Source organism: Barbatula barbatula, assembly GCF_947034865.1.
Source record: "Barbatula barbatula genome assembly, chromosome: 3".
NCBI classification, from domain to species: Eukaryota; Metazoa; Chordata; class Actinopteri; order Cypriniformes; family Nemacheilidae; genus Barbatula; species Barbatula barbatula.
The window spans coordinates 21,968,916-21,996,346 of record NC_136764.1 but is presented as its reverse complement, the minus strand read 5'-3'; the positions used below and the strand labels follow the sequence as shown (position 1 = coordinate 21,996,346).

The following is a 27,431-nucleotide window of genomic DNA, read 5'->3' as shown; positions in this document are numbered from 1 at the left end:
GCGTGTGTTTGGATTTAAACGTTAAAAAAGACAGGCATGAATATTGGAATTGCAACCCCAGCCAGTCACGACTTGTGTAGATTGTTTTCCATCCACTAGATGGCATCACTTACGAAACATCTATATACATCATACATCTTTAACATGTGTAATATGTGAAATAATTTATGGTGCATATAAATAGGAGTATACTGTTTATAAAAAACACAATATCAAAAAAACATGATGTACTCTGTACTTATTCTCTGTGACTGCAATGAGCGGACATTAAAGTAGGCAACAGAGAAACATTATAGCATTAAAGTGATATCAAAACAGACAATACAGGAATACGAGCAATGCAATAGTATTGTACTTTCATATTTGTATACACAAACTGATATGTAGCACAGTCTTCTTAATAATGTGCAATATTTACAAAGCGCTTATATAATTCGTAAAATTATCTGGTATCCGGCGTTAATGACAAGAATTATGTTTATTGACTAATTGTGGTCAGGTAACGTGTACTGTGGCTTTAAATGCCGCTCCTCCCCCTCCGCTTTCCGCTGATCTGGAGGTGCTGAAACGCCTTTCTCGCTTCAGTGCAAGCAGCCATGGCTGAAATAAAGACGGGCATCTTTGCCAAAAACGTCCAAAAAAGGATCAGTCGTGCGCAAGAAAAGGTATGGCTCTAAAAATGTAACGTTTCGCTGTAGATAGGACGTTCAATGAAGGATAAGCCAGCATTTTGTCTTCGTGTAGCTCTCGATGGAGATGCTCAGGTGAGCGTATGAGATGCAGGCGTGCGATGTAACCTTAACAATTCAGTTTAGAAAAAATATTTTATTTTGTTCATTTGCTCATTCAGATGTCACATTTTCAGTACGTTTCCTATTTAGCTTTTTATAAAGAAAGCATCTGCGTCAAAAATGCGCTCGGTTGGTGCTTGTTGGCAGCCTGATCTTACCCAGCACTGCCATTTAAAATCGCCTATAGGAAATGTGCTTCACGATAGCAACGCCACTTAAACCCGCATCGCAAGGAAACTACTTGGTGGTCTTAAGTGCATCTGTGCACATTCGAATAAGATCAAATGGTGGTCTGATCAGTAGATTAAAACGCGTCAAGGATAAACTGGCACATATTGCAGTCTGCCATTCATTCCCTGTCTTCATTTATCTGAGTAGCCAATCACATGTTTCATTCTGTATCGGTTTTCTTTGCATTTCTGACGATGCAATGCATTCATGATTTAAGATGTTGAATGAAACTGTCATTTTCCTGCAAGGTCAGAAGAAGGGGAAGTGGGGGATGCCCTCGTTTATGCGGTACAAATACTAGCAAAGGGAGATTTCCGAGTAGCCACGAGATCGGCAAAGGCCTGCGTTTCATGTGCTTGTAGAGACGTGCGACCATTTCTTTAAAACGTGATATAAACAGAATAGAAAGTGTATTGTGCTTCCGATCGTCGTCTTTGACAAAAAACTGCCAATGCTTTGGTGTTTATGTGGAGATTGGGAATTGATGATCTCATTACTCATAGCTTTTCCTTAGACAGCCTGCGCAATGTTTTCTGAATGTGAAATGTCTGTCAGCTCTTGTTAAACACAGAGCAGTAGTGGTTTTTCCAACACTAGCCGCCGAGCTGCTCTAAGAGGATTGTTTTTCTTTTAATACCCGCGGTTAACTCAGGGTCACCAGGAATGCAAATTCTCATTTATGTGAGCTACATTCCTCACACCTTGTGAAGGGTTTATTCTTAAAGATTCATAAATTGTTATAACTAAAGTCAAAGCTTTAGCTGTATACCAACAAAATGCAATATTTAATCTTACTGTATATGTCCTATTGCATCATCATTTCTAGTTTATCCACAACCATTCCAATGGTTATATTTGTCACCATTTGATGGTGAACCTAAAGCCAGAGAATTCTTCATTTTTTGATGATGTTTGTCAGTGCATTGAATCCCAGAGTTCAGGAATGTCCCGTCTGACCGACTATTTCAGTCAATGCAACTTGATTCCGTTTTGAGGGTTGAGATGGGTATATTTAGCAGCAGGTATAAAGTGTACTCCCTCTGGAATGATCCGGGTCAGGGGCAGATAACATGATAAGGAGTGTAAGAGATCCTTAAATCTGAGTCCTCCTAAGGACAAAATATCTCACAATGAACAGAGATCACATATAATCCTATTGCTTTCTGTCACCGGAAGATCATGGCATTGCAGTATTGGTTGCAGCACTTAAAGTGAATTGAATGCTACATTAACTTTGAATATGAATTTGTTTGTTGTACATATGCTAATCAGCGACAGAATAGAAATACATAAAATGTGATTTCATCGTTTATGACCGAACACTAAAAATGTTTATATAAAAGATATTTTGTCAACACGAAGAAAAGGGCTTCACTCACCTTGGTGCATGAGACTGAGCAGAGGTTCTGTAGGAGTGTCTGTTTTTGAGGCCAAAGTTGCGTTAATATTTTATTGACTGGCTGCTTCTGTTGTATAGAGTTTCCAGGCTGGGCATTGTGTTTTACTGAGTAGTCCATGTTTAGAAATCAACATTGCTACTGTAAATTACTGTATAGTATTTAATGTTGAGTAATGTACATTTACTTGTACAGATATACAAACAAATACACAAAATGTACAACAATATTCATCCAAAAATAGACTGTGGTGTTTGTTCTCATGTATGCTGGTTTCACACTAAACGGTACCAATAGTGTTCCACACTCTTTTCTACTCACAGGAAAAAATGTAGTTATTTTCATCTGAGTGACGCGATCTGACAAATATTTTCAGCCTTCGCAGAAGATGAGATTGACCCCATGGTTCACATTACAAGCGACAAAGCGAAATTATCCCATTCATTTCAATGGAGAGCTGGCGACTTCCGGCGACACGAGCAGTCGCAACCGCTGGCGACCCGATTGGTGTGTCTAGCGACACGACAAAGCTGGGAAACCTTCCACTTTATGCAAATGAAGAGCGACTTTCAGAAGCAACTTGTTGTCTATTGTATGTATGATGGGATAATAGCATGACATCACTACCTTTTGATCCATATCAAAGCTTGTGCCAGTGAACATGTGTGAGTGAGTTCCCTACAAAGGAAAACAGATGGCTAGTTATTATCACACAGGAGCACAGTCAACCCTTTGTTTGTGACCTTATTCATATACCCAGGGGGCCACATCGGTGGTTTACTAACCTAGCCCCAAGCAAAATACTCCACTTTCACATGTGGTGGGTGTTACTTCTCATTTACTCATATTCTAAACCTACATTATATATAATACAACATTTTCTGTGAACACAAAAGATGAATGGGGTCTGGGGCTATCCAGCTTCGTAATGTCGAATGAGTCCCCATAAATATTATTCAAAACCCTTTAAAGGCATGCAGTAGGAATGCATAAAAGACTGATGTATTTATAATCTAATTGATTTTATTTCATAATCTATCGTTGATAGGTTGTCCTACTCTATTACCTCATATAGAATATAGACTAAGACCAGGTAATTGTTGATAGCAAATAAAGAACACAAAGAAAGTTGTTTTATTTGTTTTTGTATGAAAGGATGGCATAACATCTGGGCTGATTGTACAGGTACAGTAGAAATATTTGCTTGCCAAAGAAAAACACCCATTGCTTTTGTAATACACTATAAAGACTTCTATTATATTTAATGCACAGAACCTGCCCCCTCGTGTACTTTTACTATATACTATATCGTCATTATGTACATTGGGGTGGTGTGAAGAGCTGCTTTATTGAATATATATATATATACATTTTTTAACATTTACATTTAATTGGCACAGTCAAAAGATGTTCAGGATAATTTTTGTATTCATATTTATGGTTTGGAAACGTGAGGCTGAGTTAATGATGACCAAATTCCTTTTAGTTTTTTTTCTCATCAAATGCAGCAGTTGAGTAACAGATGACACGATCAAGTGTTAGTCATTGTGGGTAGGCAGTAGGATGGTCATGTGACGGTCCTCTTTTGGCAGAGAGACCTGACAGACTAGAAAACCTAATTCATGCTCAGCCTTCTTTCTTTTTTCTGTACTGCACGAGGATTTCCTCAGACGTATTATTTAGCTGGGGTTATATGATCTATATGAACAGTTTGCCAGGGGTGTCAACGACTTTGTAAGAGGTGCTATAACTCATAATGGTAACATCTGCATAGTTGTATTTTACAATGATTGTTGTGAAGAAGTAAATGTAAAATAAATACAAAGTTCTGTCATTTAACTCTAGATTGTGCAGTCTGATAGGTCTAGCTCAATCTGACAATCTTTACCACATTGTGAAGATTGGTTCTTTCTCTATCAGCAGCCAATAAGCATGCTGCTCAACATTTAAATCTTGGCTAGTGCTTGCCATAGCAGTGCAGCATGCTTCAGAAACCCTCCTCCTTCCCCAGCTCCACAAGTATATATGTGCTACGTGGTGATCATGTATGCTATATGGGGGTTATTTATATACTGTATGTTTTACGTGCTTACATGCTATTCCTGTTTTGGACATATTGGCAGTCTTTAAGTTGCTCTGTCACAGCAGCAGCGTAGCAAACCTATTCCGCCAAGACCAAACACATTCATATTTTCACGTACACTACCATGCCAAATCCTCTAAGAGTTGTCTTGACAGAACTGCTCATGTCACTCAGTATTGTACTTCTTGTAACCTCTTATGCTCTCTCCTTCTAGGTTCTGCAGAAGTTGGGGAAGGCAGATGAGACAAAAGATGAACAGTTTGAGCAGTGTGTGCAGAACTTCAAAAGACAGGAGGTATGATCAATCTTCTGAACCGCTGCTTTTGGATGGGTAATGGCTCTTTGACTGGTTTCTATGCTGAATTGATTTTTCCCACCAGCAGCAGAGAGCCACATTATGCTTAATGAGTCCAAATTTGTCTTTCGTTTTGTGTTAACATATGTCTTTTGAATAAAAACGGTCAGTATTGCTGAGAAAATGTCTATTCACACACTCTTTATCTTGTAGGGCTTCTACGTACAAATGGGATAAAGATCTTGACTTTGTTTCCACGTTTTCTCGTTTGTTTAAACAGTCTTTGCTGTGTTTTGTATCAAGCCTACAAAGCCATCTCTACAAAGATTTAATGCCACAGTTCTACATGCACTGCATGGTGTTTGGCATAGATAAGATTATTTATAATCTGTGCACCGCCCCGTAGTCCATTTCTTACAAAAAAATCGCATTTCAAAATATCAAAGCTATTGAAAAATGGTAAATGCTTCTAATGAATTATGGACATGAAAGTGGAAAGTGGCTGTGAAGGATGATAGTGAGAGAAAAGTGTAAGCTTAATGTGTGTTGGGGGAGAAAAACAGCAATCTAATCCCACCCCCACTTGTCCCCACTAATCCTTATTAGTCTGCTTTATGTGCTAGCATGCCAGTGCACCAGTGCTTCTAGGAAAAACTCCCGCTAACTGACATCACCCCAATCTTCTCTCATTTCCCCTTTACTCACCCATGCTCTCTATAAGCGCCCTTTGGACGGGATTTGTATCCATGTGATGCTGTAGTCTGTACTTCCTGTAGTCACCAAGGACTGTCTGGTGTATGTGCAGAAATAATTGGTCCAACATCGCATTCGCTGAGTCAGAGTCAATCACTGCATTACAGCTGGAAGATCATAACAGTTGCTGCCAAAACTGAACCCACACAGCATATGCTGCCAATTTGACACATCCAACGCTTATAAAACACCCCGCAGGGTTAAGATATCCTACACATCAGTGCATCATCACCTTTGAAAGACTGTTAATCAAAATGACACTGGCATATTGTAGTGCCCACAAAATACACAGCAGGAATTTTCGTATCCGTGAGCTTTAAATTATCATATCAAGTCAAATTACTACACTGCTGTGTGCTAGCGGTCACATGGTACCGTAAATTAAGTTGTCCCTGTACTTGCAATGTTAGTTTTCTGTCTGTGATATTTCTCATGTGAATTTACTTTTAAAAGACATATTTCTGAAAGCTGCATAGAAAGAAGTGCATAGCTTAACCACATTCAGGGGGAAAAGATTGTCAGAATTGATAGGGGTTTCTGTTTGGGATTTTTATATCTCCTCACTGCTCCTTGCAGTCTTAGAATGAAATGACCTCCATCTGCAGCATTGAAATGAGAGCTCAGTGTCATAGTGGCAGGCACATTTTTGGACTGCCTGCAGTTTCACTGAGATGTGACTTCAGCACCATGGACAGCAACCGAAGATTTAATTTATTACATGTTTTTTTGAGGTTTTAGCATAAGATTTTATACCTGATGTAATGAATAATAATAAATGACAATCCTCTTTTGTGTTCTGATTCATAGACCGAGGGTGTCAGGCTACAGAGGGAGATGAAGGCTTACATAGCAGCTGTAAAAGGTGAACCATTGTTCCAACCAAAAAACATGCAGAACTACATTCACATGCTTCCTGGGTATTAAACGGACTTTTCGTCTTGTTACCATTGCAGGGATGCAGCAGGCTTCTATGAACCTGACAGAGTCATTACATGAAGTGTATGAACCTGACTGGCACGGCAAGGATGATGTCATGACCATTGGAAAGGTACACAGATCTATAGCTACCATATATATATATTCATCATTAGCATGATTGAAAAGATGTATTGAATGTGTTAATATCCCTTGAAGAGTAGATATTAAAAAGTGGTGACAGGGCGGGGATCAAGGCTGGGTGTTGAATTCCTCTGTGCTGTTTGAAGGGCTTAAAATACTGTTGAGGAAGTGAGTGAGAATTAAATATTTGACTTCTGGTAACCCCTGATAAGTGTGTTATGTTCATCTGAAGACAGACAAATGGAAAATATTACCAACAACAAAAATAGAGATGAAGAGATCTGGGGTGTTAAACAAGCAAGAGGTTTTGTCTATCAGCTGGGTATTTGTACTCAGTGCCTGAGCCAAGGCTAAAATAATGTCTCTGTTAAAGAAAAGGGGGTTCAAATTACTGAACTGTAATGTTTTTTATGCACTCATTGTAATGCATATGCATATAATCTGAAAATGTATTAAGAAGGTGCAACGTTTATTAGTCATATTAATCTATAGGCTGTTTAGATGAAATACTGTGAATGTTATACCATGTTTTGAAGCCTGTTATTTATATTCCAAGAAATACTTTTTGTTGCCAAGGAGGAAAAGTTATTCATATTTTTTTATTAAACATTACTGAGAGAAGTTATAGATAAACTGATATTGCAAAGAAATTGGCAAACAGCAAATATTCTCTAAAAACTCCTCGTGTCCCTTTCCCTGTAACAACTTAATTACCCTTTTTGGATAGGTGAATCTGAGAGATGTGTGAGAGTCCCTGTCTAGTGGTCTTTGTTTTTTCCCTATGTTTATGTTTTGTTTCGTGTGAGCACATGGCCTGGTTGACAGCCTGCCATGTGCTTTCTTGTCATTGTGGTGTGACCCCGCCCTCTAGTTACCTTGTTAATGATCTCATTGTTTTCTCTCTCTCCCCTCCTGTTCCTCGTTGTGTTCAGATTTTCTTCCCTTTTTCTTCCCTGTGTTTCTTTTATCCCGTGTCAGACCGTTTTTGATGTTTTCTCTTACGTCGCCGCTCTAGTCTTGTAATAGAATTCCTGAATTGCACTGACCGCCATTAGGCCTAGTCCTGTTCCCTTATAATCTTGGTATTCCCATCTCCTTGTTCCTAATATTTAGTTTAGTGTTTCTCTTTCCCCCCCAGCCTCGTCACCAGTCCCTATTGCCCGTATCCTCTGTTAGTAGCCCTGTTCCCCATTGGCGCTCCGAATCTCCTGCCTCAAGTTTACTCGTAGTGAGTCTGCGACGGGTGGAGTCCTCTCAACTAGGATTATCTACCGCCATCGGGGTCACCAAGAACTGTTTTTGCGTGTTAATATGAAGCTCTCTGTTACCCCTGCACTTGACTCCCTTCCTGACAACATGAGCTTATCTATATCATCCTTTAATGAACATATGTAAAAATAGGTATATAATATACATTTCTATTTTAATGTAATATTATATGTCCATTGCAAACATACGTTGTGGTTTTAGGGCGGCATCTATTAATAGTGCACTGTATAATGACACGTGTCATGTCTAGAATAAGAGCGGGGCTGTGACTCAACACTGTCCTCCGAGAGTTTCATATTCATTTACCCAAGGACGACGCTCATATATTTTTCACAAGCGCTTTGTTTACTCACACCTCTCTCAAGAGGAGAGAAATTAATTTAGTTTCCTCGCACTGAATCGCCGAGCTTCCTCTGTGAATGAGCAAGATCCCCACTATGTTTTAATTTCACTGCTGCTGAATCATAAAGAACGAGTATAGCCATTGGATTTATGCTGCAGGGCTGCAGAATCACATTTAAGCAGATAATAGATTCTCTGGTGTGTTATTGTGCTATTGATCTTCTTGCAGCGATGCGCTGTGCTCTTGAGTCTCTAATGGTTGTCAGATGCTCTCAGTTGATCTTGTTTATGTCTGCTCTGTCTCTTCTGTAGAACTGTGATACTCTGTGGGAGGACTTCCATGAGAAGCTTGTCGACTCCACGCTCAACACGCTGGAAATGTATCTGACACAGTTCCCAGATCTCAAGGTGATAATAATCCTTCTCATCCGCCTGTTCACAAGAATGTATCCAGTGCTGTAAATAAATGGCTGTATTTGGGGTTGAAGGGTAACCATAGTAACCACGAGTGTTTTCCTTCCCCACAGGTGCGGGTAGCAAAGAGAAGCAGAAAGTTAATTGACTACGACAGCGCACGGCACCATCTTGAGACCCTGCAGACTACAACGATGAGGAATGAGAAGAAGATAGCAAAAGTACATGAGTCTTCTTACCGTGAATGTGTTTGCATTTATCTTTGGAATATCTTGAATACAATATATACAGAGTTGGTGAGGATTGAAAATAGGGCGAGATGTTTCTTTATGTGCCATGTGTCTGTGCATTTAGGCAGACGAAGACTTGAAAAAGGCCCAGAGGGTTTTTGATGATCTCAACGTTGGTCTGCAGGATGAGCTGCCCATGCTTTGGGATAGGTGAGATATTTTATGGCTGACTGCTAATGAAATCTGTCTTTATAAATGGGTCAGTTTTTATTATAACTTGTTTTATTAATAAAACTCTTTTCTCGCTGGTTTGCTGTTTTGTTATTTATAACTCTCAGTTTGAGCCGCGTTCGCAACATTACAGAAGATCAAGACAAGATCTATAATTAGATAGATATTAGTCTTACATAACTTGTTGTATCACGTCCATTGTTATTATTGTGCTCTCTAAGGGATGGCAGTCATGCTTACAGACTGGTGCCCTGAATTTCCATGGCTCTGGCCAATAATATTGATCTCATTAGACCAACGGTTATCCTGGAATGTACATTTACTTCCCAGTGTTGTAGATTTATCCATTAGTCACACATCATGCTAGCTGTGAACACTCATGTCACCGCTGCTTCACACAGAAGAGGTGAGGTACGGCATTTTATTACCACTAAAGCAGTTTTTATGGATGGTCTTTTGTGCTGCAGAGCGTAGATTATCTGGCAAAATGTACAGAAAGAGCTCTTATTCAAGTAGATATGAATGTATGGTGGTGTGGGGTGTTCCATAACTGATTTGCGTAGGACACAGACAATCTTCTCGTTCATGATAATAATAGGTTTAATATGATATAGTGTATGTGCTAAATCGCTGGCATTTACACAAGGTTGAGCAAAGCAGTGTAATAGGTCACAGTTAAGAATCTGTGTGTACTGTGTGATATTAAGATTATGTTGCACGGCATATAGTCTCAAGAATTAGTCATCAGTTTATTTACAGCATCCTTGTATAATATTGCAATGTTATAGCGAGTAGATTATATGTAATCCATTCTCATTCATGAATTTATGAATGTATACGATTCAAACCCTTGACCTTGGCAATGTTATCCAGAAGAAAATGTTATTGCTCAGAGGTGGCTTTCTTATAGCTAATGAGATATGATGTAGTTTAAGTTTTTTTTTTCTAAGTATATCAGATGTTTCGCTTAAAGTTGCTTAGAAGAAATGAAACCGAAATGAGCAAGACGGGACAGTTCACCCAAAAACGAAAATTCTGTCATCTGCTTATCACAAAGGAAGATATTTGTAGGAATGTCAGTAACCAAACAGATCTCATTCCCCATTTACTGTCATTGAGGGGAAAATAAATACTGTGGGAGACAATGGGAGATAAGATTTGTTTGGTTACTGACATTCTTCCACATATCTTTCTTTGCGATGACAGAATTTAATATTTGGGTGAACTATCCCTTTAAAATCCATACATTAAGAGTATTGATGTGTTAAATATAGATTGTAGACCTATGATAAAATCTGGGTAAATTTGATGAGAAGTGTACTGAAATCTTCAATAAGAACTGTTTGTGACATTGCTGAGGTCTGTTTTGAAACTTCTTATGTGTCGTGTTTCTGCCTGAGCTGCATGAGCCCAACAGTAATGTTTATGTAGTAATTTTGGTCCGATGTTTTCGGGGAATATGCTGCGGTGAGCAGTATGCTGTATTGAGCTGTGCGGATCTTTATGCTCACTGGAGCAGCAGCTTGGTTACATAATCAGTCCAATCGGCAGCTTCCTGTCTCTGCCAGGCCCTGCAGCCACGCTCAATTCAACTAGGCCCACAAAGACAAACGGGTGTGATACATTCCAACATGTCCAAACAATAACCGTCAGTTCTCTTTAGATTCGTATTTTGTGTGTGCTACATTTGTGCTAAAGTATTGAGCACACAAGATTTGAGAGGAGAGGTTTGAAGATATCGCTATAGATTTTTGAGGGAGAAACAACCTTCCTCGCTGCAATATTTGGTGTTCAATTCAGAATGTGTGGTTTCATCTTTGTGTTACTAAAGATTAACCGAGTGTAATGTTATGTAATGTATAATGCTTATAGGGAACCCAGTGTATAGAGAGATGTATGGCGTTGTAATAGTCTTACACTACTAGCATTTGTCGTTTGAAACACGTCAATATTTTCAATTCTTACAAATAAAATCTAAATGTAATACTCATTTTAACCTAAGGAGGCCGCCATGTTATTTTGCGATGATGTAAACTGGTTGCACGCACCAGCTAATATTCACGTGTGCTCTAGTATATATCTAAACCGCAAGCATCTTATTATTGTGTTTATCAGTATACTCTCATAATATATAAAGTATACGATTATGGTGGATGCTCATGAGTTAAATAGTCTTGAATGTCTTAAAGGTGGTAGTTTAAAGCTATGATTTAATGCACGCTTACTTTGAACAAACGCTTACTGATACTGAACGCGTTCTTCTTTTATAACAGGCAGCAGGCTGGCTTGTATCAAGAGGACATACCGCCACCTACTGTCCCTGTGTGTTTATATATCTGATCTTGTTTTACGTGTCATATTGTACTGTCGTATATGGAAACCGTGTGTGCTTCGCTGTTGCAAGGTTGCAACCATTTGACATCACCGATTGTCCTGTGACGGTTACACTGTTTAATTATTTCACAATTATTTAGTCAATGCCATTGTTCATATATTAAGCCACAAATCAATCTAGACCCAAGGATCCTTTTAAGGTCCACAGGTTTGTTTTTAGTGCACAATCAATAATAACTAACAAATCAAGGAGGACTCTTCATAGAACAAAAATATTTATTTTGTTTTCATTTTGTGTGTCCTTCACTTATGGACAAGATCATTCTAAAAGCTGCATGAAACTTTTTAACAGAGACCTCACGTGAATACTTAAACCAAGACATCAGTATGATCAAATCCTTTGGTAAAAACCTTTAAAAACTTTAAACATCTGTTTTGCAGTACTTCGTACTTTGTGGATCTTCTGATTCCTTATTCTCTGCTCTCTTTTTCTTCCAAACATTGCGCACTTGTTGGAGGCTAAAGTCTAATCTGTATTCCTCTCCCTCTCTCTTTGCAGTCGGGTGGGGTTCTATGTAAGCACCTTCAAGAAAGTCTCCAGCCTGGAAGCCGGTTTTCACAGGGAGATCTCTTTTGTGAGTCAGTTTACTTTCTGAAGCATGATGTTTGTCCAAAGGCTGGATTTCACTACATGACTTTTAAAACCTCAATACAATGCATTACACATTTTCCTGAATTTGTAAATGACTACAGAGAAAGGTTGGTATCACTCACTAAAACACCGGGGACCACATGTTTCCGAACTGTCAAGTTGTTCTGAAAGTCTGAAGTCATATAGAGAAATCCACCTATAACTGTCAAAAAGCGTCATGCATCCATTTTCTTTAAGTGGCACAGTGTGCACAACACACAGAAAAATGTCCTTTACGTACAAATACACACGTTTAAAGCAATATTATAGAGAATATCTCTTAAGCGTATTCCAAACATCGCACAAATCATTGCGAAAATTAAATTACAAACCTACCTGATTCATATATGAATCTTCTTCCCAGTTAAAATAAAGATGTACATTTTAAGGTCAATGCATCAGTCTGGTGTATTTTGAGAACAAATGAAGAGTTTGGTTCCTCTATGAGCCATAATAACTAAACAAATACAGCTAACTAACACAATAAATAAACACAACAAAAACACGATAGCATAATAAAAATCATTTTAGAAAATTTAAATATCTTGTATACATTTTTGGGCTATAGAAGTAAAATAGTCATTGTTGAACATAGTCAAATTAAATGCAAATAGTTATGAAGCAAAGTGGTCACCCTTTGATAAACTGCCTGTAATACAGATTTATTATCGATCAAAAAATTCCTTCCATTATGAAGCAGAAATATATAATGCAATATAATACATAATCTAATAATTTAAGCGCATCTATTTCTTAATACATGAAAAGTCTTTATCCATTAATTAATATATTGTTTATTGTCAGGTACAGAAGGCAAGGACTCAAATGCAGATTCAAATAATAATGTTTTAATCACAAAGCAAGACAAGAAGCAGAGCTTCAGACAGTTCAGGGCAAAGCAGATGCAAGGTCAGGCAGGCAGGTGGTCAGTCGAGGTGCAATCGGAGTCAAAAGGGGTAATCCAAAAGAGGAAGCACAACAGGCAAGGGTCGGTCGAGGTGCAAACAGAGTCCAGAGGGAAAAGGCAAAACTCGTAATCCAAACCGGGGCAGACTAACAGAGAGAATCCGGATCTAAGCGGCAGCCCAGTCCAAAACAATAATCCAGTGCAAAAACTATAACTAGAAGAGAGCAAGGTTAGCATAAATAGTCCAACAAGGCAAGAGGCTAGAGTGAGGTAGTTAATACAACGCAACAGCAATGAAGGAGAGAAACAGAGAGGAATGTAAAGGGAGGAAAATAATGAGAGCGATAAGAAACAGCTGTGCGCTGCTGAGCCGCTCAGCTGATTGCCAAGCTGCGTCAGCTGCGCACATGGAAAGGTGAGTGAGAACATGAAGGGAGATCAAACCCGGGACCTGACAGTTTATATTATTTTAACTAATATACCACTCTATGTGTCTATTTTATTTTCTGAATTTAAATATTAATAATATAAAATACTATATTGTTAATGGTTTGTTTTCTAAATTCTGTCTGTCGCACCATAGTACACCTGTATGGTATATTTGTAAACTACCCGTATATTCTGTTTTGCTGTATTGTGTTATTAGGAGTTGCTTATGAGGTTTCTCATGTATTTTAGTATAGGGTCAACTTTACTAATGGCATGTTTTGATAGGTTCATGGTTAAAATAAAAATGTTTCACTTCAGCTAATTTGAGATTTTTAGAGACATTGATGATGTCGAAGTTCATTGGACAATCCATCTGTACCTCAGGCAAATTCTGTGTTCACACTGAAGGTTATATGTTGTAGCTGGGATCTCTGCACGCTATATTATGTTTATTATTAGACACAGCATGTGTCCATCAGTGGGCATCGGTGCATTGTTAAAGACGTTATTATAGCCGAAAGGGTGATAGGGTGCTGCTGAGCACAACTTATTAAAAAAATTTGCTTTGTTATTAGCATAGACGTAAAATAAAGCGCACTATAAAAATGCTCCTTTTTTGCTTCAAGGTTTCAAATAAAGAGAAAGCATCTGCATGTTGAAATTTAGATAATGAAAGCTGAGTTCCATCTTGACAATCATGAACTTTCATCCCTTGTTGCTGGTGGCTATAATGTGATTTGTGAATGATGCTGTCGGCTATGATGTGATCATTTCATCTCATACAGAAAGCCATTTTTACATTCTATTTTTATATTAACCACAGATTATGCCAATAACAAGTCATAATAGCAATAATACAACTGCAACTGAATAGAGTGTTACAACAATATATGTTGTTCTTCTGTCTTTGTTTTCGATCTAGCTCTGTCATAAGCTGTATGAAGTGATGAATAAGCTCGCTGAGCAGCATTCTGACAAAATGTTTACCATTCAGGGAGCACCCAGGTAAGTCTCTCTACACAGATTTTGATTGTAACTACTAAACACTACATCCCCTGACAAAACGTCACGTTTTCTCTTGTTTGCTGAAGGAGATAACGTATTAACGAAAGGCACTCTGTAGAGCAATTTGTCCGTTTAAGGTTACTGTGAAACTACATGGTGAAGTCCATTCAGGGGGATGGATGGAGATAGAAACAGCTCCTTCTAAGATAATAAAAACACAAGGCTTCATTATGTAAGGTCTTAATACACCTCTGAAGACACAGTTATGTCATTCTGTCAATAGATCCCCCAAGAAATGACACACAGCACTGTGATGAAGATAGAACGTAAGTTGTGGTAATGTCAATCTTGTGTGTGTACAGTGATTCAGGACCACTGCGATTAGCCAGGACTCCCACTCCTCCTGATGATGACGAGAGTCCCGATAGCAGCCCCGCGTCCAGCCCCAACCACACGCTGAGGCCCAGCTCACCTGGCCCACCTCGACCCAAATCACCTTCACAAGTAGGGCCAGAAATACATCAGATATTTGTAAGAATTGTGCGGCCGCTACAACTAATCACCAATTTGACCCATCTCCATGCAACAGTCACACGATATGCATGCTTCATTTACATTTAAATAAACTAGTACTGACAACAGCCTACTGTAAGAAGAACTGCATTTTCATATTTGCCATCAACATTTGTTACGTTATTGTTTCTTATTATCCACATATAGTAAAGAATAGTTGTAGATCATTGATAACGTACAACTATTTGCCTGGACCAATAGTTGGTTTGCGAAATTTGGGAGCGGATATTAAAAAGTATATTTAAATATCTACATCTACGACAGCCAAAGTTATCCACAACTTTATAAACAATTTTAACGTATTGTATTTGTAAACTGTGAAGTGTTGCATTGGAATGATTGGTATCGTTTTTTTATTAAATTTGCCCGTTTACATCTTTTATGATCAGCTCAAGATGGGACCTCCAAAACCTCCTCCTCCAAAAGCCACTCCAACCAAGGAGCTACAGCAGGAGCAGATAATCGACCTGTTCGATGGAGGCTTTCCTGAGATCAGTGTTACCTCACCACAGGTAAGTGCACATTCATTTTGAGTCAGACTTTTTCACCAACATGTACAGTCAGGTTAAAAGATAACAAGCTTAGCAAACATCTTTTAAATATAGGATGTTTTTTGTTCTTGTTTTAGCTTAACGAAAAACCTGGAGAATCTCTCCTGGACATGGATTTCGATCCGTTCAAGCCTGATGCCAATACACCTATCGGGCAAACCCAGTCCCCTATGGCTCAGGTGCCATTTCATGCTCTTCTATGCTTTATTGTATTGCATTCACAAATGAATTAAAATAATAATCTACTTCAAAAGTCAAATTAAACTTGAGTTTTTTTCTTACTGTAAAACTGGACAAATATTATGTAACATTAATGTTTTTCACAGGCATTTTCTTGGGATCTTTGGACAGTAAGTTTGCTTCTTGTCTATTTTCTCTAAAGTGTTCCTAGGGCAGAATGTTATTTTAGTTTTAGAATATCACATGTCTCCTTGGTCTATGCGTGCTGATGTAAAGGACAGAAATAAGCAAAATGGACTAGATTTGTTTTCTGTAATTCTGCAATTATGTCATGAAATGCATCTAAGACAAGCATGTAGTTGACATTGAATATGTCTGTTACTTCCTAGGAAAATGCTGAGCCTGCACAGCCCGTAAGTAATGTCATTAATTTCTAGGTAATAGGGTCATTTTAAATGTTAAGTTCAGGGCAGGATCAGCCACTAGCCTTTAAAGGGACAGTTCACCTGAAAATGAAAAAGCTTTCATGATTTCTTCATCCTCATGTCATTTCAAAGCTGTATGACTTTCTTCTGATATTTTTAGGGATGTTGGTAATCAAACAACATTGACCCTCATTGACTTCCATTGTAAGGACACTAAACCACAAAGATGTTTCTCAAAATATCTTCTTTTGTGTTTCACGGAAGAAAGAGTCATATTGTGAATGACACGAGGGTGAATAAATAATGAGAGAATAGTTCGCCATTTCTCTAGTGTGACTGTTTCATGATTGCTTCAGTCTAATCATATCCACTTGGTTTAGTCTATAATTGTCTTATAAATCTTCTCTTCGCTTCCCACTGAGTATGTCATTGGGACACATAGGGAGTTCAGACAGTAATCGCTTTCTATCTGTCTTTCCCGATCAGGCAACAGACGCTGGTTTTACTGCCAACTGGGCAGCTGACTTCAGCTCTCTTTCCACCGCGGGAGCTGAGGAATCTGCAAATGTTCAGCCTGCAGCGGACGGGCAGAGCTGGCCACCCACAGAGGGTTGGCCTACAGCGGAGGCCGCACAGCCTCAGGGACAAGCTGCCACAGATGAGGTTAGAGCCTGGGATTCGGAAAACAACCTTGAGCCAAACCCAGACTGTGACCCTTGTGATGTGGGGGGTGGCGAGGCCACGCGGCATCCAGGACAGGAACAGGAGGGGGTAGACCAAGGGCAATCAGACTGGGCCACAAATCAAGTGGAGTGGGCAGAAGAAAAGCCAGTTTGTGGGTCAGAGGAGAAAAGGGCAGAGGGGGGCTCACAATCCATGCCTGGCATCATATTTACCAATGAGTTTGGTCAGGAGATTCAGGACGCAACAGTGGGAGGTGAACAAGAGCTACGACAAGGTCAGGATGGGGGAGTCGGTTCCAAATGGGGCCTGTCTAGCCAGGTTGATCTAGATGGATCAGGGTCAGAGTATGAAACCGCTGAAGAATGGGGAGATGTCCCAGGACAGAATGGGGGTTGGGTCAGTGCTGATGATGAGTTTGAATCTGCTGAGAATCCAGTTGCGGGATCAGAACAAGGCAAATTTGTGACCCAGGAGGGTTTTGCAGACTGGAGTGCAGGGGTCGTTGCGCCCGAGCAGATAATCGCAGATGTCTGTGGGTTTGGAGGCGATTCCTTTTCCACCAATTGGGATCATCCGTGTATCTCAGACCATACACAAAACAGCTCAGAGAAGCAAGTTTCAGTTCCTGCCCAAAGCATAGATGACATTGGTCATGGTGAATCAAATGCAACTTGTGATGTTCTCAAACCTACTCAAGCTTCAGACCCAGATAGCACCGGAGGGAATGACCTGTTCGGAATGGGAAGTGATCCATTTGCCACGACAGGGGCCGACCCATTTGGTACAGGTAATGACCCTTTCGCCAGCTCAGACAAAGATCCTTTTGGACACTGTGCGACAGATTCACTGACATCTTCTGAGCAAGAACCCAGTTGTTTTTCTCAGAGTGATCCTTTTGCTTCAGAACCCGGTGCGCTTTTTGCTTCTCAAGGTTACCAAACAAGAGAGACTGAAAAAGGCGAGCTTGATTCTGACCCATTCGCAGAGACCCAAGCAGGGTGGGCATCAGACTCCTTCGCCATTGAATTCCCATCCGATCCTTTTGCTACCAAGATCAATCAGGACCCAATTGCTCACATTACCAAACCTGATCCTTTTGTCGTTGAAAGTGGAGCGGATCTGTTCACCAATGCGGACAACCAAGAGTGGGCTGGTTCTTGTGAAACCACAGGGACGAATGAGTTAAGTGGAGAAGGAAAAGATGATGACAAAAGCGCACAAGCCAATGGATGGGCTGCATTTCCAGCACCTCCCGCTGACTCTGAGAGCTCCAGCAAGGGCTCCTGGCAAGAGGTCAGCGATAGCAGTGGTTTCTTTTCTTCTGATGGCCAAGGAACCTTCACGTCAGGGTGGCCGGGTGAGGCCTTCGCCCACTTTCCTGCGTGTGATCGCAAAGTTACCACTCCAGAGGAGCAAACTGGTCATAAGGAGCCTGAGAACTCTGACCTGTCTGAAGACGAAATTGCAAACCGGAGATACGGAAAGTTGTACCACGAGATAGATACAGAGCTGGAAGAGGTACCTGACTTGCTGGCACTCTGCTTAGTTTAGTGTAGAGTAGAGTACAGCGAGAATACTCCCCCTCCTTTCCTGCCCACAGATGAAGTAGCATAACCTTGTGGACCCTGGATCCCCTCCCACAGTCAACAGCCCCGAGCCCCTTTTCTCCTCTCTCTCCTTTGCCTGCTTTCACTTCTCAGTGTTTTATTAGTTTGATTGAGAATGTTCTGTGTTAGAATGGTCTGCACAATTTCAAATGTTTTTATATATTTTTGAGGGTTTAATTACATATTTAATTTGGTTGAAGGCGTCCAGCAAGGCTTTTAATGGATTTTCAAAGGTAATTAGGAAATATAAAAGCTTGATTTAACCTTGTAGTAGAAATTTAGAGAGAATTCATAATTATATTATGAATTACTGTCAATGTGGACAAACTTAAAAACTACATTGACTAAAGTGATTGTGTTAGAATAGATTATTATTGGAAACATTTTCTTTTCTTACAGAATCTATTTTCAAATAACACAGAATCTATTTTGTAATAAGTTTGAATATTTTAAGAGTTCATTTGCAAAAACAGATTCCAATTATCATGCTTTTATTGTAGATTCCAATTGTAATCAATCAAACTGCAGTTGGGTTGTTTTGTTTCAGAAATAATAAAAATACCCACAATGAAACATATACAATAAATAAAGTATTTGTTACATTTTTTTACTCTTCATTGGTAATATAATCAAAATGGCATAGTTTTAAAAAAATCCTAAGAAAATAATTGTATTGTATTAGGCTACTGGTATGAAATATAACACCTGGAATAAATGGGAATTTTATTTAAAATTAGGATTGAATGATAATCAATAATAACCATTCAGTACATGTTGTTAAAAATATCCTGTTGTATGATCCCTACTAATTCCTGTTCACTGAAACAAGCAATAATATTGACAAGACTTATTTAAAACAAAATTAAGATGGTTATATGTTTTAGATTTCACACAAGTTTATTTTATTTGCTGATTTCCGGTCGTTTGTTGTCTCTATTTTTGTTTAGACGGATGCATCAGTCCCAACATTTTCGGCTGACTTCGACAAGGCGGTGAGTTGGGAATTTTTCAATTGTAAGGATGGATTTTGACAATAATCCTTTGAAAACCTTCCCTGGAAAAACACAATTGCTTCGCATTTTTTATGAGAGTTATTTGCCATAAATGTTTTTATGTAGTATAATTGTTTGTTTTATTATTGTTTTTATATTGCGTTTTTATTATTTTGTGTTCACTTCTGGAAAAATAAGATGTTTACAATTTTCTGTTAACTATATTATTAAATTTGCACTCATCATTTCTGATACGTAGTGCTAAATTTACTAAGAACATCTGTCCTAGCATGTTGAACCGTAGCTTCTGTATGGACAACTGTGGAAGATGCCAGTGGGCAGTCTTTCTTATTTTCTTCTTGTAAATGTGTATGAAGTCTGAGCCCGAGGCCCCAGAGACTGATATAGCTAAAGAAGAAGAAGTAGCTCCGGTCACGGTACCTCCGGTCACAGTACCAGATGGTTCTGAGGCCCCTGAGAGCCCCGTCACAACTCCTCCTACAGACACCCATCCAGAGGAGGTCCCAGCTTCAAGCCCCCCAGCAGAAACAGCCGCTGTGAGTGACAGTATCTTCAGACGTCATCTGAAACATCGCCATCAACATTATTGTCGTTGTCTTGTTATATCCATGTATCATCATATTCATCTCAGCATCATCAACACTGTCATCACCATCATTATCATCTTCCGTCGGGGCTTAAAACGTTATTATTATACCACTGTTTTCATGAGAGCTGCAGACATTGATGATATGTTGTGTACTGTGTTGTTGATAAAGAGTCCTGTGGAGTCTCCAGTGTCTGCTGAGACTGAAGCAGCTGAGCAGACTGAGGTATGTGTCTGAAAACCCTCATAACAAATCACTTTATGTTCTGCTATAGGCTGGATTATTGGTTCCGTGTCATGTTTTTTTATGAGTGAGAATTAATTGAATGTACTTTTTGTATATTATTTTTTATGTTATACATTGCAAGTGATATCTGTAATATTTGTTTCTGTGTCAGTAGCATATATTAATACACATTTGTTTATTACAAAATATGATTTGATTATTTTTCTGTTGTTTTTGTTGACAGACACAACTTGTTTTTTGTTTGTTTTGAATGTGTTTTATTTTGCACTCAAACATGTACCCAGACAAACACGTCTGATTTATAATCTGATTTTACAGTTGTTTGAATTCTGCATTGGTTGAAACTAAACGCTTGAGATTGCATATCGTCGCTGTTCTTCCAAACCCTCTCCGTCATACTTTAGCCGTTGAATATGAGAGCTACGACACTCACGTACCTCCATAGAAAGAATGGAACTGAAGCCCATTCATTTTAGGGTCTCCCAAACAGATTTGCTGGCAAAATAACTGCATGATTATGTTTAGACTGATCTTATATTTATATTACTCCCAAGATAAAATGCTGCTAGCATCCGATTAAATAGGTTGACAGCACGGATTTGTTTGCAACTATTGGGGGCTCCATGAACCTTGTCATCACACGACGGGTCGAGATTGAGTGTCGTAACTCTCATATTCAACAGCTCTGGAAAAAACACTGTACTTTTTAATAGATTACATACTGTAGTTGACAAGCATTTCCTAATACTTTTTTTGGTTAGATATTTGCAGAAGCCTGTAACAGACGTAGCAGGTGACTAATAATAATGATTTATGGAAAAAAGGAAAAATCGCGAAATATGGAGAAACAAGGTTTCAGAAAGACAGCAGCGATATACATATATTGTAGATTCATTTTGTCAGACTTTTAATTATAGTGTTCATCTTTACACTAGTATCATTATTTTGAAAGTTACTAAATCATAGTTTTCCACAAACATTTTGGTTGAGCCTGTGAATTGTATTGGTGATAAAATGGTCTCAACCATCATTCTGTAGCTCCCAACTGAAGACATACAAAAGGAGCAACCCGACCAAGAAGCCCCGGTAATTATAACTTATGCCAGGCATAAGAGAAGCTCAAGTCATATGCAGCCCTGTCACATATGAGCTTGGTTTCTTATCCGGCAAAATCATGTATCATGAAATGTTTATTGCATTCTCTCTACATTTGAGGCAGCTGCAAAGTGTCCAAAATAATATTTGACTGTATGTAATACAAGATGTGATGAGAGAACAGCAGGGAAGTATGACAGAAACTAGAGATGGCATGAATGTTTTTATTTGTATGTACTGTAGGAATCTCCTCCAGTCCAAGAAACAGAGGAGTCACCTGCAGGAACAGCTCTGGTAATCACAATATTAAATCACTGTTGACGCGCTTTATCAATGAAACACTTCTGTTATCAAATCCCACAGCTCCACGCTTGTTACAATCACATCACGTGTTATATACGGCATAATAGATTTTTTCAAGTAATCCGCAGAAATGTATTGAGAAAAAAAAGCCAACCAGTTTCTCGACGTCTCACATTGACCTGATTTTACACAGTATTGAAGTATAGTCTCCTCATTATGATATATATTGTTTAATGTTGATTACCAAATTTCTTTGTGTAGGCTACTGAAGAAGATATAGAGTCTCCCATTGAAGAGACTCCGGTAACTATACGTTTAATAAATCAAATGTATTTCATTGTTAAGTGATGGGAACAGGATCACGGTTTTTTTCCAACATGTCTAGTTACGAAAACTCTGTTAAGATTTTATTTTGTACTTTATTTTGTCTTATCATGAAGCCATATTTTGTCTTATCGTGAATTTAATATTCATTAAAATATATGACTTGATATACGACTTCTTGTCTAGCAAGTCAGGTGTCTTATATGTTTTAGATGCTATAAAATACTTTCTACACTGTATAAATTGTTACTGGCTTAAATTTGTACACAGTCAAGTGTGGATTATGTATACACTGTGAGTGTTAATTTGACCTTTTTAACACTGGTAATTTTGCCGTGTAAGTGATCAAATTGGCCGTACAAGTCATTGTCTCACCGTTTTAAATCTTGACTAGTGATGACTTGCTGTAACGTTCAAAAAGGGTATTTTTACAAAGTGCAGATAATGCAAATGTAAAACAAGTCCCTTTCACATAATTTTTGACAGTGTTTGATCAAATAATTTTGGTTCACAGATATGAACCAAATACAGATATTAAGTCTGGTGTAAAGACATCATCTGGCTTCATGTGCGACTTATTACTGTATATACCAAACTGATGCCCGAAAAAGATTGCAAAAAGATAGTATTCACTGTTAGATTAGACTTTTTTGTCTTTTGAACAGTATTTGTTGGTGGATGGAGTCATGTGTTGTGTTGTGTCATTATTCAGAACCTCTAGCACATTTATTTTGTATATGTGTGTATGTTTATTAAGTTGTTGAAGGTACAATCAGAAGTTGCATCATCTGGCAGTCTAATAATTAAAGTGCTAAAACAAACACCTTCCAGCAATAGCAATTTTCTCACATGTAAGCGTAATTTTTTTCTCTAAATCCAGTTGTGATCCAGAGGAATCTAGCAGACAATTGCTGCCATGGTTTCAGCTCTTTCTGATTGTACAAGTTTTCATTTCATGTTTCTTCCCTGGTCTGTTCTGCTACAGACTTGTGTTGGTCAAACTTTGTGTTAGTCACACACACATGATGTTAAAACCACACAGTTATGTTCCCTACCAACCCTTTTAAGAGTGCCTTTAAATAGCTGATGACTGTTATTACCACTATTACCCTCTAATGATCATTTTTGGTTTCCATGGTGACCCCATCCTCACATCACCATAATGGGCAGCGATTGTACACTCTTCTTATATGCTTGTCCTTGAGAACCAAAGAAGTGTCGTTTAGATGTCAATATAAAATACTTTGCAGCTTTTCTGTAGCTCAGTGGCAAGAGCATTGCGTTAACAACACAAGGTTGTGAGTTCAATCCAAGGGGATTGCAGATACCCATGTAAAATGTATAGGATAATGCTATGTAAGTCGCTTTGGATAAAAGCATCTGCCAAATGCCTAAAAGTTAAAGTAAATACTATATGGATCAGTATAATCTTTAATATACTGACGATTTTGAAATGTAAAGCCTGTTTCACACCCCACGCAGGATTGTATAGAAATAATAGTATGGACTAGGTTCATGGTTTGGTGTAAAGGGACAGTTCACCTAAACATAAAAGTTATATTAGAGTTTACTCAATCTCACGTCATTCTAATTTTCTGTATAAATCTTCTGCAGAGCACAAAAGAAGATATTGTGAAGAATGTTGGTAACCACACAACATTAGACCCCATTGGCTTTTATCGTACAGACACAAAACCATTTCTCAAAATGTCTTTTGTGTTACTCAGAAGAATGAGTCATATACAGGTTTTGAATAACATGAGGGTGAATAAATGATGACAGAATTCTTTGTGTGAACTGTTCCTTTAATATTTTAAAAACAGCATATGGCGTTTAAAGGTATCAATATACTCATACTAAACTAGACTAAGAGTCACCCACTGAATCATGATTCTTCGGTCCTTCATACCATCTGGTGATCTTTTCCCCAGTCAAAGTCTTTGACTGATGGTGAAACTCAAGTCAGTTTGTTTGCAGAACTGACTTATCATCACCTTCCAGGACGGTTTAAACCGCAGCACTTAAACTGACTCCTGTAGCCCTTCATCGTGACACTCCAAGTGTTCCCCTGTGTGGTGCCGTGCACGGATCCATCCACATGAGTGGTTGTGTTGAGTGTTCAAACACTGGCTCTCACTCCTGGCCACCTCTTTTAGACTATAGATGCCCAACCAGAGGAAGAGGCCGGTTCAGTAGATGCCAAACCAGGAGAACCTGATAGTGTTGAGCCCAAACCAGCAGACGAAGCAGATAATGTTGAACCCCAACCAGGGGATGTTCCTGATAATGAGCCCAAACCAGCAGACGAAGCAGATAACGTTGAACCCCAACCAGGGGATGAAAGCAGTAAGGAGAGTGCGGCTAACAGTGGGAATGAGGAGGTAGATATTCAACTGTGATTCTGCACTTTGGTATGGAGACCAAAGTCACTACAACACACTGAGAACTTATTGAGAATTATAATTGAGATGCTAAATTGGAAATCTGTATGCTTACTGTTTTTGTAACTCAATGTGATGTCTCTAGATATTAAGTAATGTCCTCTTATTTGTGTTTAATGAGTATTCTGTAGTTTTGGTCCAACGTGCACTTGCATAATGTTGAGAAAACAAGATGTGTGATTACATTTATTCTGTCGCTTCAGGAGAAGATGCGTATCCCATCTGTTGTTATTGAGCCTGCCTCTAGCAATGAGGGTGATGATGACCGTGATGGTGATATCACATCTCCAATAGGATCCAGTGGCAATGGGGTGATACCCGAATGCCAGTCAACCGAAGACGTGTCTGGAATGCCTTGCAGATTTCTTTTCAAGGTGACTAGAGGCAGCAACAGAACTATATAAAGAACGGATCTTGCAAAGATTTATTCACGTGTCTTGCTTTCCTGTAGGTGGAAACACTGCATGATTTTGAAGCAGCAAACTCAGATGAGCTGGAGTTGAAGAAGGGAGATATTGTTTTGGTAGTACCTACAGAACATGCCGAAGATCAGGTGCGATTTATCTTGATGGTTAAGCAATATGTATTCTACTGTCAACATGTCCTTTTTTCTGTGATGAAACTGTAACACAATGCAAAAAGATGAAGGTGTTGACTAACACAACATTAAAAGTGACAATAGATTAAAAACCTATAAAGTTAAAGGTAGCCTATTGTTTACCCAAAAATAAATAAATATGTAATTATTCACATGCCCTCTTGTCAATTCAAACCTGTATCACCTTCTTTCTTCTGCAGAACACAAAAGAAGATATTTTGAAAAATGTTGGTAACAGAAAACTGTTGGTCCCCATTCACTTGCATCGGTTTTGTGTCAATACAATAGAAGTCAATAGAGACCCATGGTTTTTGGTTACCAACATTCTTCAAAATATCTTCTTTTGTGTTATACAGGCTTACAGGTTTAAAATGACAAGAGGGTGGGTAACTGATGACAAGTTCTCATTTTTAGGTGAACCATTACTTTAATGCATGTAAAAACACAATCCAACACATTCCGCTTGTGTAAGGTTTACCCCATTTTTGGGTAGTTCTTTACAACCACAGGTTGCACAATGTGGCATCTTATTTTTGATATCTTGTATTTTTACTTATTATATGCCCTATGAATAATGTTTTTTAATGGACATCCATTGCATGTCTTTAGGATGCTGGGTGGCTCACTGGCATTAAAGAGAGCGAATGGTCACAGCTGGGCACTTCGGCTCACAAAGGACTGTTTCCTGAAAACTTTACGCAGCGTCTGGAGTAAACATCCCCATTGTGTCGTGAGCAGGCGTGTGGATCTGGACATTTGCAGGCAGACCCGCCCCCCATGAAGTCTGATGTACTGATGACAGCTGTCAATCAGATGAGACAAATACCATATAAGAGGAAATGATCAACCTTTAGAAGCAAGTGGAGATACAATAACTACTCAGATCATAAAGAAAATTTCCAAGCATGACGTGATAGTATGGTCAACCCTAACCGCAAAACCAAGTTATCCCTGTTTTTGTTTGTTTACCTGTGAACAGCAACGATTTGATGTGTGCTTTGTTGGAACTCTGGTGATCTCAACATGTAATCTCTGTCTGTTTAAAGATTTAAAGTGAGAGTTTTGCCGCTAAAGACAAAAAAATACTTCATCCTCTCTGCACCAAGTGTATTGTATTGACTTTGTTGCCCTGCAGCGAATTTGATGAAAATTTGTAGTGATATGATCTATTTAACCATTTTAAGTGTTACACGAGACGTAGGTGTTTTCTTTGAGATATTTCAGATATAAATGTTACCTTGCATCATTGTTAGTGTTCTCTGTAGTTTCACGGCTGGCCGTGCCCGGCTATGGTGGTGGCGGCATTGGGCATATTTGATATTGACGTTGTTTATGGACAGGACTTTCAGTGTTTACGCCAAATGAATCGAAATCCTGAGGGGAATGGATATCTGATTAGTTTACAGCATGACAAATGTTCTGAGAAGCACCAGGCAAATACTGCTTTGCAAAAGACAAAATGTAGCTCCCTATAATTACAAACAATATGTGTATTATATTCACAACTACATAAATGCAGGACTTATTCTTGAATGGACATGCAAATATTAATCTGTGAATGGTGTTTTATGTTTGAAGAAATTGTATCGATTCAACTTTATATTTTTTAAGCCAATGATGATGAGTGGGAAAGATTAGGGGTTGGAAATTGAAAAAATATGCAATATATGTAACTGGTTGATAGAGTCATTGTCATTATTGTTTGGTTCTGAGATAAAATAGCATCACTCTTGTGTTTGTATTGTTAAACTCAATGTAGAGCATTTCTGTGATGTACATATATGTGCTAATTTAACTGTAAAGTGAATAAAGAATAGTTCCTATGAGTTTGTAGGTTCATCTTCAGGAATATCACTTCAACATTCACAAACATTTGCATACTAATACAAGACATGTATGAACTTGATGCATTGTAACTTGCTTTGGATAAAACCATCTGCCCAATTGCATTCATGTAAAATGTAAATGTAGTGTATTTTAACCGACCGTTATAACAATTCTTAATAGCTTAATTTGTAATGACACTCGAGTCTCGCAAGAGGGAGACATTTGTCTTGTTTTGTGACTCGGCTTTATTGTTCCAGCTGCAGCAGTGTGTAGTTTATTGCATTCACAAAAGGTTTACAAGAACGTTACAAACGCGTGCACATGTATCATATTTTCAGTATTTTAGAGAAAGAAAAGTTAAGTAGGCCTATACGTTTTAGGACGATCAAATCCCATTAAAAATGTTTTGAATGCTTGCTGTTTTGTTGCATTGCATGAAGTATCAAAGTCAAGTGCCTATATTTTCTAAACACAAAAATTACAATTCACAAAAACAATGTTATTAGGTTTTAAAAG

At 38.6% G+C, this 27,431-nt stretch overlaps 1 protein-coding gene across 18 annotated transcripts; it reads left to right on the top strand.

Annotated features, from left to right (window-relative positions):
- Positions 1–540: 540 nt before the first annotated feature.
- Positions 541–26,917, top strand: amph (amphiphysin). 18 transcript variants are annotated; one of them, XM_079451504.1, is made up of 26 exons: positions 590–665; positions 4,717–4,797; positions 6,358–6,412; positions 6,504–6,598; positions 8,533–8,628; positions 8,748–8,855; positions 8,989–9,074; positions 11,989–12,064; positions 14,379–14,461; positions 14,824–14,965; positions 15,424–15,546; positions 15,663–15,764; positions 15,912–15,935; positions 16,155–16,178; positions 16,677–18,392; positions 18,682–18,714; positions 19,429–19,473; positions 19,851–20,030; positions 20,253–20,306; positions 21,366–21,413; positions 21,666–21,716; positions 21,987–22,028; positions 24,206–24,430; positions 24,694–24,864; positions 24,942–25,043; positions 25,698–26,913. In XM_079451504.1, the coding sequence occupies exons 1-26, from the start codon at positions 597–599 to the stop codon at positions 25,800–25,802; spliced, it is 3,936 nt and encodes a 1,311-aa protein (XP_079307630.1). In that variant the 5' UTR covers positions 590–596; the 3' UTR covers positions 25,803–26,913. The 18 variants fall into 18 exon arrangements, with proteins under 18 accessions (XP_079307638.1, XP_079307643.1, XP_079307630.1 ...); XM_079451512.1 differs by lacking the exon at positions 18,682–18,714 and having other exon boundaries at positions 541–665; positions 16,677–16,853; XM_079451514.1 differs by lacking the exon at positions 18,682–18,714.
- The last annotated feature ends 514 nt before the right edge of the window (positions 26,918–27,431 follow it).

Excerpts from the sequence above, each read along its gene's own strand:
- amph (XM_079451504.1), top strand. The coding sequence starts at position 597 with ATGGCTGAAATAAAGACGGGCATCTTTGCCAAAAACGTCCAAAAAAGG. Across the intron at positions 21,717-21,986 it reads CACCTGCAGGAACAGCTCTG|GCTACTGAAGAAGATATAGA; the intron begins GTAATCACAATA and ends TTCTTTGTGTAG. Across the intron at positions 24,431-24,693 it reads CTAACAGTGGGAATGAGGAG|GAGAAGATGCGTATCCCATC; the intron begins GTAGATATTCAA and ends CTGTCGCTTCAG.